The sequence below is a fragment of the Lethenteron reissneri genome, chromosome 33 (assembly GCF_015708825.2).
Source record: "Lethenteron reissneri isolate LAM-NWPU_2019-01 chromosome 33, ASM1570882v1, whole genome shotgun sequence".
Classification (NCBI taxonomy): domain Eukaryota; kingdom Metazoa; phylum Chordata; class Hyperoartia; order Petromyzontiformes; family Petromyzontidae; genus Lethenteron; species Lethenteron reissneri.
This window is the reverse complement of record NC_083811.1, coordinates 3,864,043-3,879,843: the sequence shown is the minus strand read 5'-3', so window position 1 is coordinate 3,879,843 and position 15,801 is coordinate 3,864,043. Positions and strand designations below refer to the sequence as shown.

At 52.5% G+C, this 15,801-nt stretch overlaps 1 protein-coding gene across 1 annotated transcript in view; it reads right to left on the bottom strand.

Annotated features, from left to right (window-relative positions):
- Positions 1–15,801, bottom strand: part of LOC133350219 (F-box/WD repeat-containing protein 7-like) — a 109,728-nt gene that overhangs the window by 70,387 nt on the left and 23,540 nt on the right. The window contains exons 9-11 of the mRNA XM_061564325.1: positions 12,533–12,605; positions 9,401–9,554; positions 1,664–1,850 (exon numbers count right to left, since the gene is read on the bottom strand). Of these exons, the coding sequence (XP_061420309.1) occupies positions 1,664–1,850; positions 9,401–9,554; positions 12,533–12,605 (414 nt within the window). The remainder of the gene's footprint in view (positions 1–1,663; positions 1,851–9,400; positions 9,555–12,532; positions 12,606–15,801) is intronic.

Genomic DNA, 15,801 nt, shown 5'->3' with positions numbered 1-15,801 from the left:
GGTACTCATTTGAGGCTGAGTCGACCTAGGGGAGGCCTAGGACCGGTGCAGATAATCGTCACTGGTGTTGACCGTGAGCGGGAATGGAACCCGGGTCGCCTGGTTCAAAGCGCAGCGCGCTAACCGCTACACTACCGCTCCCCCCCACACACACACACATACGAGCACACCCACGCTTCCACTGGTTCACTAGAACCTATAAAATAAAAACTCAACAGTATATTAACTCGAAGCACATTACGCACATAATGACGCTCGTCTCACATTCCGAGGCCAGGCGAGAATGATTGAATATCTCAATCAGAGTCTGGTCGGAGCGTCTCACAGCACCGGCGAGCTGGAGTCGCACTGCGCTCATCGGCCAACTACTACTGGTCCTGAGCCATTCTGTGGACACGTTTATCCGTAGATCAATCACCGTTCATTGATTGAATGAATCAATGAATGTCATCGATACAAAATAATATGAATAAGTGGTCATAATAAGAACAAAATGTTTAACACGTAAGAGGCTTTCACGACCAATATTATCCATAAGAGGTGTTTTTTTTGGGGGGGGGGGGTGGACAGCGTAAATATAAACTTGTCGTTAAACCCGCCACCACCCGATACAGCCAATTTGTAAGGTGGGGAGAGAAAACCGGAGTACCCGGATAAAAACATCCACGCGACCATGGGGAGAGACACGCAAGCTCCAAATATACAGCTGCAGGCAACAGGGTCGGGATCGAACCCACGACCTCCTGTATACCAGGTGATGTAGTTAACATCTCCTAGCCACCGTGATGATGATGAGAGAGAGAGAGAGACACGCAAACTCCAAATATACAGCAGCAGGTGTCAGGGTCGGGATCGAACCCACGACCTCCTGTATACCAGGCGAGGTAGTTAACATCTCATAGCCACCGTGATGCTGAGAGAGACACGCAAACCCCAAATATACAGCAGTAGGCGTCAGGGTCGGGATCGAACCCACGACCTCCTGCATACCAGGCGAGGTAGTTAACATTTCCTCGCCACCGTGATGATGAGAGAGAGACACGCAAACTCCAAATATACAACAGCAGACATCAGGGTCGGGATCGAACCCACGACCTCCTGTACACCAGGCGAGGTAGTTAACATCTCCTAGCCACCGTGATGATGAGAGAGAGACACGCAAACTCCAAATACACCGCAGCAGGCAACAGGGTCGGGATAGAACCCACGACTTCCTGCACACCAGGCGAGGCAGTCAACATCTCCTAGCCACCGTGATGATGATGAGAGAGAGAGACACGCAATCTCCAAATATACAGCAGCAGGCGTCAGGGTCGGGATCAAACCCACGACCTCCTGCACACCAGGCGAGGTAGTCAACATCTCCTAGCCACCGTGATGATGATGAGAGAGAGAGAGAGAGACACGCAAACTCCAAATATACATCAGGCGTCAGGGTCGGGATCGAACCCACGACCTCCTGTATACCAGGCGAGGCAGTTAACATCTCCTAGCCACCGTGATGATGAGAGAGAGAGACACGCAAACTCCAAATACACAGCAGCAGGCGTCAGGATCGGGATTGAACCCACGACTTCCTGCACACCAGGCGAGGTAGTCAACATCTTGCTCCATCGCAGACAAGGCCCCGTCACGGGGGAGCCGCTGACGCCGTCGCGCGCACCTTGAGCGTGCGGTCGCGGGAGCCGCTGACGAGGAGGCCGTCGCACAGGAATCCGAGGCCCCGCACGGGGCCGCCGTGGCCCGAGAGTGCGGCCACGCAGCGGCCGCTCGGCGCCTCCCACACGCGCACCGTGCCGTCGCGGCCTCCGCTCGCCACGCTCGTGCCGCGCACGCAGACGCACGTCACCCTGCGGGGGGGGGGGGGAGATGTGGGGGGGGGGGTGAGAGAGCGGGGAGAGATGGAGAGAGATGGAGAGATGGAGAGAGAGAGTGGGGAGAGGGGGGGAGAGATGTGGAGAGAGATGGGGGAGAGATGGGGGGAGAGGTGGAGAGAGATGGGGGAGAGAGAGGGGAGATATGGAGAGAGAGTAGGGAGAGAGAGGGGGAGAGATGGAGAGAGAGAGGAGAGAGGTGGAGAGAGATGGGGGAGAGAGATGGGGAATAGAGGGGGGAGATGGAGCAAGAGGGGGGGAGATAAGAATTATGTATTTGCCCAGGAAAGCCACACTGAATCTGAAGACATTTCCAGGAGGGTCCTGCCGTTACATTGGGATGTTTGGCTAGCACCAAGTACATTGCACGTGTGTTTATTTATTGGAGAAAATCAGAGACCCCGGGGGGAACCCACGTGGCGCAAGGAAAGAGCATATACCGACTCCACAGAGGAAGTTTCGAATGTCAGAAATCGAACCCAGGCCCTGTTTGGTGCGAGGCACAAGGATTAGTACCACGCATCAAGACGGCAGCGAGACACGCAGCGAGGGGAGTCGGGGAGATGCAGAGACGGCATGTGAAGTGGGAGTCGAGTCGATATCGGTATGTATGTAAGTCTAACTTCTTTCGCGCCGTACGTTGCCAACCTTGCTAATCGGAGGTGCGGGGGAAAGGGCAGCAAACATAACGCAGTTGTAAAAAAATGAGTTTTGAATAAAGATGTAAAAGCGCATAACTCCAGTGGCTTCCCAATATCGGAAGCAAGCGCGTTCCAGACGGCCGCAGACGCGCGCGATGCGGTGGCCACCGTCTCGGTTCGATGGCGGAGCCAAAAGCCGCCGCCACTGCTGCTTCGAGGGTGACCGGGAGCTCGCGTGATGATGCTTTTCATGCTCCTCCGACGAGATCGGCGAGGTGCGATGTCCCCCGTGATGGGTCACGGTGGGACTCCTTCTAGTTCCGCGCGGCAGGGTCAAGGGGTCACACGGGTCAGAGGACCCCATCATGTCGCGCGTCATTGGCCAATGCGACCTTTTGACATTTGGCAAACAACAACAACAAAAGCGCTCGCAGTCACCGTCGTCAAGCACGCGGCAGATCGCCGAGGGGGGCGTGCGGGGATACTCATTGCGTGGCGGAGTTTGTTTGGATCGCGCACGAATTGAACTGAGACATTCAGAGGCGCGGGGGAATGAGTTTACGGGAAAGAGAACGAAAAGAGGGAATTGGTTCAATCTTGATTTGAAGCTTTCGTGACTGCAGGAACCCATCCTCTCTGGTTCTTTCGGTAAAGTCACGTAGTTAGAAAAATAAAATACAATAAAACAAATCACAACGTTTCGATCGCAACACAAGCAATCGTCATCAGGTGGGACCACTACAGCAAGCACAGATGTGTGAAAACCCTCCCCGAATGAACCAAAGAGTATGGATTCCTGCAGTCACGAAAGCTTAAAATCAAGATTGAAAAGAGAGAAGTGACGCCACGGACGCCCGCCATGTGCGGCGCAGTGAGAGTGGAGGAGCGAGTGAATACCAGACGACCGGTGTTGTTACAGGGTCTCTATGCGAGTCGGTGGGTCTCTGTGTTAGTCTAAGAGTCTTTGAGTGAGATTATGGTCTCTACGTGAGTCTAGGTCTATGGGTCTCTCTGTGAGTATATGGGTGTCTTAGTGAGTCTATTGGTCTCTGTACGAGTCTATGGATCTCTACGTGAGTCTGTGTGAGTCTATGGTATCTATGTGATAATTTGGGGTGTCTGAGGGAGTGTATGGGTCTTTGTGCGAGTCTATGGGTCTCTATGTGAGTCTATGAATCTACGGGTCTCTCTGTGGGTATATGGGTGTCTGAGTGAGTCTATGGGTCTCTCTGTGAGTCTATGTGTCTCTACGTGAGACACTTGAGATTATTGTTGCGTGTGAGTGAATGAGTGAGTGTGTTTGTGTGCAGACGCGCTGTGAAACATCGAGGATGAAGGCATCCGGGCGCGTGGCGTTGCCGCCCCCCCTCGTGTGCCGTGCCGGCCTTCATAGGCTGCTACTCGCTAACGTGTTACACAGACGATCTTTGTCTTTGCACTGGAGAGCATTGCAGTCGTCCATGTAGCAGTATAGCCGTCTTCCCCTTTCCGCCACCGGCATTCCCTCTCCAGCGTACACACAACGATCTCAGAGCACTATGAGACCTCCTTTACCAGTGGCAAAATATATTCATAGGTTTTTACCCTTTAAACTGGTACAAAACTGACACCATTTTGACTGCTTGTGTTACGGTTATTGCAAACATGATGCCTTGTATAAAGGTGTCAGTTTTGTACCAGTTTAAATGGTAAAAACCTATTACTAGATCTCAAAGCACTTAACCTCACACGGGCTGCCTTTCGATGGCAATGGAAACTCTTATCGCAAGAGAGGAGGGGGGGTAGGCTGGGTGATGCCCAGTCAAACCCAGACTGGGATTCGAACACACAAAGGACCACCGGTCCCCGGCACGCTCGCGAGCTGTAATTGAAGGCGCTGGGGCCTATAATTGGCTGTTTTGGAACGTTTTTAAATGCAAACTGCACCACGGTAATCTCCGCATGCATAATACATCGGCGATCAATCCATCGCGTGAACGTGTGTACTTACCTGCACCCGTAACTCAAATGTTTACGCGCGCGTGCACACGTGTCGACATTCACACGAAGGCCTACAGCGACATACACCAACAACAAAGAGGCCCCCGGTGTTGCCTTGAACGGGATGTTGGGGCAAGTGTTGTTAGCGAGCACCTATGAAGGCCGGCATGGGTGGCCAGCGCCACGCTCGACCGCCTTTGTCTCCCCAGTGGCGATGTTTTACACACCGCACCAAGGTTACTCATTTGTGGCTGAGTCGACCTAGGGTGGTGTTGGCCGTGAGCGGGCATAGAACCCAGGTCACCGCGTTCGTGGCACAGCGGGCTAACCACGACGCCAGGGACGTGCGGTCAGGTGAGGCAGGGGAGGCAGAGCCTCACCTGACATACTCCAATGATAATAGCTGTTACGAAAAGTAAAAAAAAAGAATAATCAAATAAAATTAATATTAAGATTGTTCCACTGATCTGTGTTATAAATGTCATTTCTGTACGATTCCAATCATTTTTATAGTCAAAATCGCCAAATTAGCGGAGCTGCAAATACCGGAAGAGACGAGAGGTGAGGCAGCGACGAGCTCAGCCTCCCCTCTGATTGCGCAACCCCACAGTAACTGGACGGAGCGCGGGCAATAAGCGCGTGCCTGTTAATATCTCAGTATGTCACCAACGTAATGTTTGTAGACCCCTTCATTTCCTGTCCTCGCCTTCCATACTCCAGGTAACTTATTTCACGTATGTGTATGAAGATATTTAGGCTCGCTGGTCTCGTCATGAAACTGCAATGAAAAAGCACCAGGGGAGGCAGCCATCACATCTGCCTCACTGAGGGGGACGTGTCTAACACGCCTCCCTCAGTGAGGCCACGCCCCCCTCAGTGAGGCCACGCCCCCCTCCGTGTGTGAATCTGGCTCTGACACGAGCCAGTGGCCAGTGCTCCCCAGCCATTGACCTCACCGCACATCACTGCACTACGCTACCACTGCCCACAGACACACACGTAAGTATACACCTCTATCCATACACACACACAGCGTCATCATCAACCATGTTCTTTCCGCTGCTGGATGAAGCAACCCCCCCCCCCAAGCCATCACCATCTCTCGCAGTCCCGCGATGTACCAAATTCGCCCAGAACCGGCACGCGAACTGACTTCATCGCTCCATCTCCACGAGGACGGCTCCCATTCTCGCTTTCTTTCTTTACACACGGACACCAAAGAACCCACAACTCGCTTACACACAGACCCCACACAACCACCAACTCGCCTACACACAGACCCCACACATCCCCCAACTCACTTACACGCACAGCGACCACGACGGACATGACGACAGCCGCCGTTCGCAAACGAAGCGGCGGCGACGCGATTACCCACAGCGCTTCGTGCCAGGCCGGGTGCACTTTGAGGTCATCGCGACAAGCATCGTGCACAGAACTCGCTGGCAGGAGGTCACGGGATGGGCCCGGGTGTTACGGGTTGGCTGACCAGACGATTCCGTTATGGGGTTAACTGACCGGGCCATTCTGTTATGGGGTTAACTGACCGGGCCATTCTGTTATGGGATAGCTGACCGGGCGATTTCGTTATGGGGTTAGCTGACCGGGCCATTCCGTTATGGGGTTAACTGACCGGGCGATTCTGTTATGGGGTTAGCTGACCGGGCCATTCTGTTATGGGTTAACTAACCGGGCCATTCCGTTACGGGGTTCGCTGACCGGGCCATTCTGTTGCACTAACACCCAAACACAAACGCACGCGCGCACGCACTCTCCCTGGACGTAGCAGAGGTGGCGTGCTTATCTTCAGAGTGGAGGATTGTCTGTGTGCGTGCGTGTGTGTGCGTGTGTGTGCGTGTGCGTGTGTGCGTGTGTGTGCGTGCGTGTGTGTGCGTGTGTGCGTGTGTGTGTGTGCGTGTGTGCGTGTGTGTGCGTGTGTGTGTGCGTGTACGTGCGTGTGTGTGCGTGTGTGTGCGTGCGTGGGGGGGTTCTAATTCTGCCTAGGAGCCCTCATCACCGGCACCCTGCTAATCGAGTTGTTGGCACGCCATAAAAAAACACCGCGGTGTCTTAATTTAATATCATTTTCCGGCGAACAACTCAAACAAACCGTAATTAAAATCTTAATCTCTGAAATATCTTCGAGGATTTTTGCGTTACGGGACGTGGGAGGGTGGGGCTGTGCACCCACCCACCCCTGCCGAGTGACAATTACCGATTTACAAATTTGTCATCCAGACCACAGGCGTTCTCAACTGCTCACTCCGCTCCAAAGGAAACTGAAATATTCCCTTCCGGCCATCTCAGGCTGTCCGCGCTGCGCCGAGGGACCCACACACACATATGTAACGCGCACATGGCCCGCTCGCTCTGAGACAGAGAGGTTCTGGAGAGGCGCCCAGACACCACGGCGTTGGCCGTGAGCGGCAATCGAACTCGGGTCGCCCGGGTTCGTAACGAGGCGTGCTGACCGCTACACTACACGCGTACAAAGACGCAAAGATCCCCCGTGTAGCCTTAACAGACTGTCAGGGGGGGGGGGGGGCAAGCATTGTTAGCAAGCACACACACTCCACTCAAACACACTCCACTCCACTCGCACACACACTCCACATACACACACTTCACATGCACACACTCCACTAGCACACACTCCACTCCACTCGCACACACATACTCCACACACACACTCCACACACACACACTCCACTCCACACACACACACTCTAATCACACACACCCACTCGCACACACACACTCCACACACACACTCCACACACACATACACTCTAATCACACACCCACTCGCACACACACTCCACACACACACTCCACACACACACATACACTCTAATCACACACCCACTCGCACACACACACTCCACACACACACCCACACACACACACTCCTCTCACACACTCCACACACACTCCACTTCACTCACACACACTCCACACACACACACTCCACACACACACACACTCCACTTCACTCACACACACTCCACACACACACACTCCACACACACACATACATACACTCTAATCACACACACACACTCCACTCGCCCTCAAACACACCACACACACTCCACACACACACTCCACACACACACACTCCACACACACACTCCACTCGCCCTCACACACACCACACACACTCCACACACACACTCCACACACACACACTCCACACACACACACTCCACACGCACTCCACACACACACACACACACTCCACACACACACACACTCCACACACACACACACACTCCACACACACTCGCACACACTCCACACACACACTCCACTCACACACACATACACTCTAATCACACAAACACACTCGCACACACTCCACACACACTCGGCGTGCACCGCTCTTAAGCCCCAGCGGGCACTCTCCTCTGCCCGTGCGCTCTGCTCCGTGGCGCGAGATCAAATTCACAGTGGCGTCTACGATTCCGCATAAATCGCATTTCAGGAATATAAAAAAATGCCTCGGGCATCTGGTTACTGCTGTTGAGGTTTTTTTTATTCAGGTTTCTTTTCTTCCTTCCAGGTTCCCGTCTGCAGCCGGCTCGTGTCGACTGACCGATTTCAGGATATATTCGTGCAATTACAGGCGGCATTGATTACTCTCCAGAATGCTTCTCCTGTTTCCACTTTTCCAGTGGAGCGTAGAGAGAGAGAAAAGGTACCGCGCATTATTCGTAGGTTGATAGGACGGGCGAGGGTCGGGCAACTTTCCTCTCGATGATTTATGGCGAATGTCCCCCACCACCCCAACCGCTTATAGTATTGCATTCTGCGTATTCGTGGTAATAATTGGACGGAGCGCGTTTCTTGTTTAAATCAACAGCATGCCAACATTGCTGCGTTATCTCGAAGCTCAAGGTGGCAAAGGCGCAGGCCCTGCAATAGCTTCGTTTACGCCACCGCTGGCCCAAGGGCTCCTCCGCCGTCGGTGGAGCTCCCCGACAGACCCTTCCCCTGGGCGTTTTGGCCTACTCTTCCACACAGGTCACGCCTCTCGGTCGAGTTTGGGAATTAGCCCACACTTCACCCCGCCGCATGGCGTGTGTGACATGCCGGTCCACTGAACCGTGGCTGGGTGGTGGCCGGGAGGGGGGGGTTATAGAAACGCTGCTTCATCTGCCGTGTGGAGAGTTGTTATAACGCTCTGACCCCGTGCCCCCGTACTGGACATCTGTGCAAAAAGAGCTTCAACGCTCATCGGATTCCTCCTGCTGTCTAAATCAATATTCTGGATCGAACCAGCGACCTCAGTGAGCTGTTGAGGGCTGCACTAGCAGACACCTAAAACACGGCCAATGTCAAGTTGTCCGGGGCTAGGCTTGGCACTGTTTGATGATCGGACAACACGCAGACGGACGGACAGACACACGGACAGATACATGGACACACGGACAGACGGACAGACACACGGACAGATACACAGACAGACGGACAGATAGACACACGGACAGACACACAGACACACGGACAGACACACAGACACACGGACAGATACACGGACACACGGACAGACGGACAGATAGACACACGGACAGACACACAGACACAGACAGACGGACAGATACACAGACAGACGGACAGATAGACACACGGACAGACACAGACACACTGACAGATACACAGACACACGGACAGACGCACGGGCAGAGACAGATGGACGGACAGACGGACAGACGGAGCTTCGCGCAACAACAACAACAACAACAAACAAACTCGCAACCTTAATTGGAAAGAGTAAAAAAATAAAAAAAATCGTGTTTGCACGCCGCATGGCTTAGCCCGTGCCGCGTGCGGGGGGGGGGGGGTCCCGGGGGGGTGGGAATGGGGGGAGGGTCCCGGGGGGAGGGGGGGGAGACTGTGACGTACGTGCCGACGTGCCCGCTTAGCAGCAGCCGCTGCCTGTAGGCGCCCTCGTCCCAGTTGCGCCGCGTGCGCACCGCGCGCCAGTAGGCGGCTCGCCAGCGCGTCGACGAGGACGAGGACATCGAGGAGGAGGAGCTCGTGACGTCGAGCGCCGTGACTGTCGAGTAGACAATAAACACGATGATGATGATGACGGCGGTGATGATTATTAAAACATTTTTTAAATGATTTTAGCGCAGTTAAATTTCGATTTAAAGCTTTCGTGACTGCACGGATTCATCATCTTGGTTCTTTCGGTAAAGTCACGTAGAAGGGAAATAATAAAATAATAAAAATAAAACATAATATAATAAAGTTTTATTTTTATTATTTTATTAAAATACGTAAGTATTGTATTATGTTTAATTTTTATTATTTTATTATTTCCCTTCTACGTGACTTTACCGAAAGAACCAAAATGATTTAGCGCAGTTGTTAATTGCAGAATTCCCTAAGGCTCTCGATCGCCAAGGAAGGCGCCCGCTATGTTTTTTTTCCGCAAACGTAGCTAGCGGCAGTTTGAGAGTAGAGAGGAGGGAGAGGGCGATGTTTATGTGCGTGCACGTGTCATCACAAATTACAGGTTGAGTTTGTCCACATGCGGCACATTCGAACATTCGTAGCACGCCGCGGGAACACGTGCCGCTCCCCTCGCCCGCGTGAGCGTCGCTGGATCGTTACCGCCCACGCACAGGACAGACGAGCGGCGCATTCACAGTTTTTAAACACGCACCGCAGTTATAACCGGGGCGGCTAACCGGATTCGAGCCGCGAGGGGCGGGGATGATGGGGTCACGGCTGCACGAAAATACAAATGCAATACCCAATGCAACTTGGATTTCTATGCGAACTGGAGAGACGCGTGCTCTGCGGGAACAGTGTGCGTATTTATTTTACGCAGAGGCCGCAGTCGGCCACAAGCAGAGGGGTCGACAAGAGGGGTGATCTTGAACTTGTCATAGAATAAGGGGGCCGTCCATAAATGACGTCACGCGATTTTGGACGATTTTTGACCCCCCTCGTCACAAAAAGTCAGACCCCCCCCACAAAGCTCTGCCCCCCCAAAATAAATATAAAACATGCTTCAAATCGCTTTAAACTATTGTCATTGTAGTGCGTAGTTAATGTGGCGCTGGACTCTGATGTTGTATTTATTTATTTAAAGTTGCGCATTTTGATGCGACGTCACATTTCTCAACCCCCCCCCCCATCGTCACACATTGTCACAAATGTCTGACCCCCCCCCCCTAGGTGCGTGACGTCATTTATGGACGGCCCCTAAGGGCAGGGAGTCGGCAGCGATAGACTCTTGCTTAGGCCCCCGTCTTCAAGGCAAGCTGAGTTGTATCTTGGGCACGAGCCCCAACTCGGGTTGCTAGTTGTATCTGTTTACTCACGATCGGCCCTCTTACTCAAGGTATCTTTTATATAATAATAATAATATTATCATTTTAACACGTAGGTTTTCGCGACCAATATTATTAATAATATAGGTTTTTGGGTCAGATCGCGTTATTTTATAAATGTGTCGTAACCCTCCACCATCCGACACGGCCAAACAGTAAAACAAGTGTCACGTTTTTCAAAGGACAAAATAATTATTCTTAGGTTTTTTCGGTAAAGTCACGTAGGTAAAAAAATGTAATTAAAATTAATAAAAGTAAAATAATATAAAAATAAAATAAAAATCACGACGTTTCGGAGGCAACACAAGCTTCCGTCTTCAAGTGGAACCGTCACAGCACGCTTGCTGTATCATTTACTTGATACATTTACTTGATACAGCTATCGTGCTGTGACGGTTCCACCTGAAGACGGAAGCTTGTGTTGCCTTCGAAACGTCGTGATTTTTATTTAATTTTTATTTAATTTTACTTTTATTAATTTTAATTTTTTACCTACGTGACTTTACCGAAAAAAACCTAAGAATATGAATCCTTGCAGTCACGAAAGCTTCAAATCTAGGACAAAATAATTCCCCTCTTTGCCGAGAATCACTGCACCAGATTGAATTAAATGATGACGTCACCCTGCTGCTGCTCTATTTAAGACCGGGAGCAACAGGAGAGCTTCACCATTCTTGCCCGATGAAGCTGATTGTAATTGCCAGCGAAACGTCTTACGACTCAAATTTTTAAAATGCTCTTGATTCTCTCTTCAATACACCGGTGGGCTAAAGAGGTGAATTATTTTGTCCTTTGAAAAACGTGACACATTTTTTTACTGTTTGGCCGTGTCGGGTGGTGGAGGGTTACAACACATTTATAACTAACGCGATCTGACCCAAAAACCTATATTATAAGTATTATCATTGGCGTTATTATCAGAAGGGTCGTGTCAACTGTTCGCAAATAGGGCGAGACGTGACGATGTGTAATCCCAGTTGAGTCATTTTCAGGCAATATTTCAGCATTGGAAAGTTTGGCCAATAAGTGCAGTGAAATAGTTTTTTTTTACATTGTCATTTGTCCTAACAACTCTCTGTAAGTCTTCGCTGGGACATGAATAATCCGTTTCATATATATATGTCAGTTGCGCAGCGATATTCCATCACCCAAGATGTTGAATTGCCCTTCTCCTTCCCTCTCCCAGCATTGTGACATATTCTGCTTCCCGATTGCCATGCTATCTCCCGGCATTGTTTTTAATTCTTTAATTTTGGTTGTGAAGCCTCTACCCCGCCACCGCCCCACAACGGCCATTCCCAGTGTGAATTCAATCCCTCCACTCACCCAGACCATCATATTTCACGAGACGGGTCTACTGAAGCCAAAACGTCCCATTCCTTCTCAGCGACGACCACAACAACAACAGCAACGCGTCGCTGTTATTTATTTACTTGGCCTGTTATTTATCGCGGCTGGCGGCGGCTCACTGAAAGCGACTACTTTTTAATCTCGGTCGCGAAAAAAGTTGGCAGAGGCTGGTGGTGGTGGGGGGGGGGGGTTTAGGTGGAGGGTGTAAACCCTGAGACGAGACGTTAATTTGTCTCGCTCTGCTGCGTCTTGTCGTGGGGGGTGGAGGGGCACGGGGGGCATCCCTTATCGCTTGGGAGTGCGCGCGCCCACGTGGGGTTGAGTGGCACGAGAGAGGCACCTGCGCCCAGCCGCACGCATCCAGGAAACCACAGGGAGCCGTGATCGCAGAGACGACGCCAGGCCCTGCTCACCTGACAACAAAAACAACAACGAAAAACCACAGAGCATCGCGATGACGATGGCGATGATGATGATGATGATGACGACATTTTACCGCGTGGCATTTCACGAGCAAAAAGTGCAACGTTGGTGAAGAGGCGTAACGGGAAGGTAAAGGGGCAACCCTCCAATTGCTTGCTCCGGCCACTGCTGGTGGGAAGGGGGGACGTTCCACTCGAGGGGCGTTATAGATAGAGAGAATCTCGTGGGTACTTTGGCCTACTCTTTCAGGTAAGGCCAGACGTCGTGGAAGAGGTGGAAAGAATCCACACGTTACCCCATCACACACGCCCCCCCAGCTGCCGATCGACTAACCGCGGTGTTGCGCGTCGATGATACCGCTGGGTGAACTCAGCGACCCGAGTTTGCCAGGCGGGTGGCATGAGTGGTGGGTGGCATGAGTGGAGGGTGGCATGAGTGGCGGGTGGCATGAGTGGAGGGTGGCATGAGTGGTGGGTGGCATGAGTGGTGGGTGACATGAGTGGTGGGTGACATGAGTGGTGAGTGGCATGAGTGGCGGGTGACATGAGTGGTGAGTGGCTTGAGTGGCGGGTGACATGAGTGGTGGGTGGCATGAGTGGAGGGTGACAACGGATCCCTCACACTGGATCCTCCCTCCCGCACTCCCCCACCTCCCACACTCCACCAAATCCTCACGAACCAGCGCGGTGAAGTATGATCAAACAACCCTCGCCCCCCGTGGCTGATGCGGGGGCGTGGAGACGCCTTCGTTCGGAAAAAAACTAAACTAATACTTCCCCCCCACCCCAGCCACCGTTGCCTCCCCCCCCCCCAAACAAGAGGGAATATTTTTGTTCTTGCGGTGTGACTTTGTGTATTTCTGTCTCCTATGTGACCGATTACATCATCTTCGCTCGCTCTATGAGGATCCGCAGCGGAATACGAATGCGCGGAGCGTGCCCGTGTGTGTGTGTGTGCTCGTGTGCGTGTGTGTGTGTGCCCGTGCGTGTGTGCCCGTGTGTGTGTGTGTGCCCGTGCGTGTGTGCCCGTGCCCGTGTATGTGTGTGTGTGTGCTCGTGCGTGTGTGCCCGTGTGTGTGTGTGCCCGTGCGTGTGTGCCTGTGCGTGTGTGTGTGTCCGTGTGTGTGTGCCCGTGCGTGTGTGTCCGTGCGTGTGTGTGTGTGCGTGTGTGTGTGCCCGTGCGTACCCACGTGTATGCGGGCATTGTGCGCGCCCGTTAGTCATGTACCGCGTGCGATATCTGAACGGATCCTGGGCCGCCCCTAGGTCAATTCGGCCTCGAATGAGTTCCTGGTGTGCGCGTGGTGCCGGCCACCCACTCTCCTTGCGTGCCGTGGCGGCCTTCATAGGTGCGCTACTCTCCAACCACACTTAGCCCCGAAAGTCTGCTGAGGCTATACGGGGGGTGGGATCTGTGTCTCTGGGGCATCGTGCCCACGCGTGAACTGTCGAGTCTGACAGATTCATTCCCTCGCGCTGATCAGGGAAATAACATTGACGGTGCCATTATTTTGCGCTGTCCTTTCGGACATCACGCGACGGTCTGCAATGCCAGCGTTTTTTTTTCGTGTTTTTTTTTTTCAAAATTTTTATTTCGTATTCCGTCGACTCAACTTCTCCCTATTATTAGTATTGCCTCATTATTTTGTTTGAGCTTGTTTTTTTGCCGACTTGGCTAATTTTATTGGAGGTGATTCATTAGTTGGCTTTAATCCCCTTCTTGCGCGGCGAGGGTCGCCGCCGGGCGAGGAAGAGGAAGAGGAGGAGGCCGCGGAGTTCATTTTCACGAACAAAAAATTGAATTCAGGGTGACTCATCGCTCTTCACATTTCGCTATCCGTTCGTTTCGATTCGTGTTGTTGCGCGTCCGCGCTACCGCGGCACGCTGCCTCTCTGCGCTGTCCGTATCATCGTGCCTCACGGTGGCATTGCGCTTGGATTTAAGAGTTTTTCGCATCTCATGCAGGGTTCCCACTCCCGCCTCCCCTGACCCCTGGGGCATAGACGGAGTACAACTTCTATACTTGGGGGTGGTGGCAGGGGTTCGCTTTGTCCTTCACATGAAGAATTACGGGTGCATATAATTTATATATTTGTAATCTTAATTGTAAACTAAAATAAACTCACGAAGGGGCCCAGTTTGGGAGGGGCTCCCCCCCCCCCCCACCGTGCCCCCCGCAAACTCGACCTTTGCCCCTGGGCACGTGCTCAGCCCGCTTTGTCAACCCACGGCTACCCGGGTGAGGGCAGCATGTGGCGGTTACTTGAACGGAGTCGGGTGGCCGGTGGCGGCTTACGCTCCCAGCCGCAACAAGTGGCTTGCCTGTAACACCGCAACTGTGGAGGCAGCGGCGACGAGGGTTGGTGGTTCACCGGGCACTCGTGGGTGCGTGTCGACGTGGTGCCGTAACCCCATGGCTCATTATCTGAACCGGTCCTAGGCCTCCCCGAGGTCGACTCAGCCTCAAATGAGTGTCCGCTGCAGTGTGTAGTAAACATCGCCGCTAGGGAGACGTAGACGGCCGGGCGTGGTGCTGGCCACCCGCCCCCTCGCGTGCCGTGCCAGGCCTTCATAGCTGCTCGCTAACAGCACTTGCCCCAACAGTATGTTAAGGCTATACGGGGGGTCTTTGTCTTTATACCCTGGCTCGCCAGGAGAAGGCGTCACAACTGTTGGTGCCGGTCCACCGGCTGGTCGCAGCCTTCCAGCGTTGTCTGTGGTTCCTGGGCGATCGTGAGATGCAATGTGCATGACTGACGTTGCTATATACAGGGTGCTACCAAAAATGTTAACACTTAGATGGGACTCTCGTTTTCAATGGAAAAAGAACGGATAAAACTCCTTAACATGATAACAAATGTGATGTTAATAGCTTCAAAAAGTCAAAAAGTCTCCGCTTTGTGCACCATCACTGTCAACGCGTGCCTGGAATCTTCTCCAGGTGGTCTCCAGAGCCCGGAGGCACGACATCTCTTGTGTTTATTGTTGCAAATTATCTCAAGTATTAACATTTTTTTGAAGCACCCTGTATCTTAAACTAAACTCGATTGTTATAATTAAACTTCCCCACGCTGGTTCAGTGCAGGTTTGTCAAGGTGGAGGGAGTGCAGAATAACTGCGTGCCCACAACACCTGCTCTGACCACCTTCTACGGCATGATGGTCCCCCATCCGATCACTGTCCAGG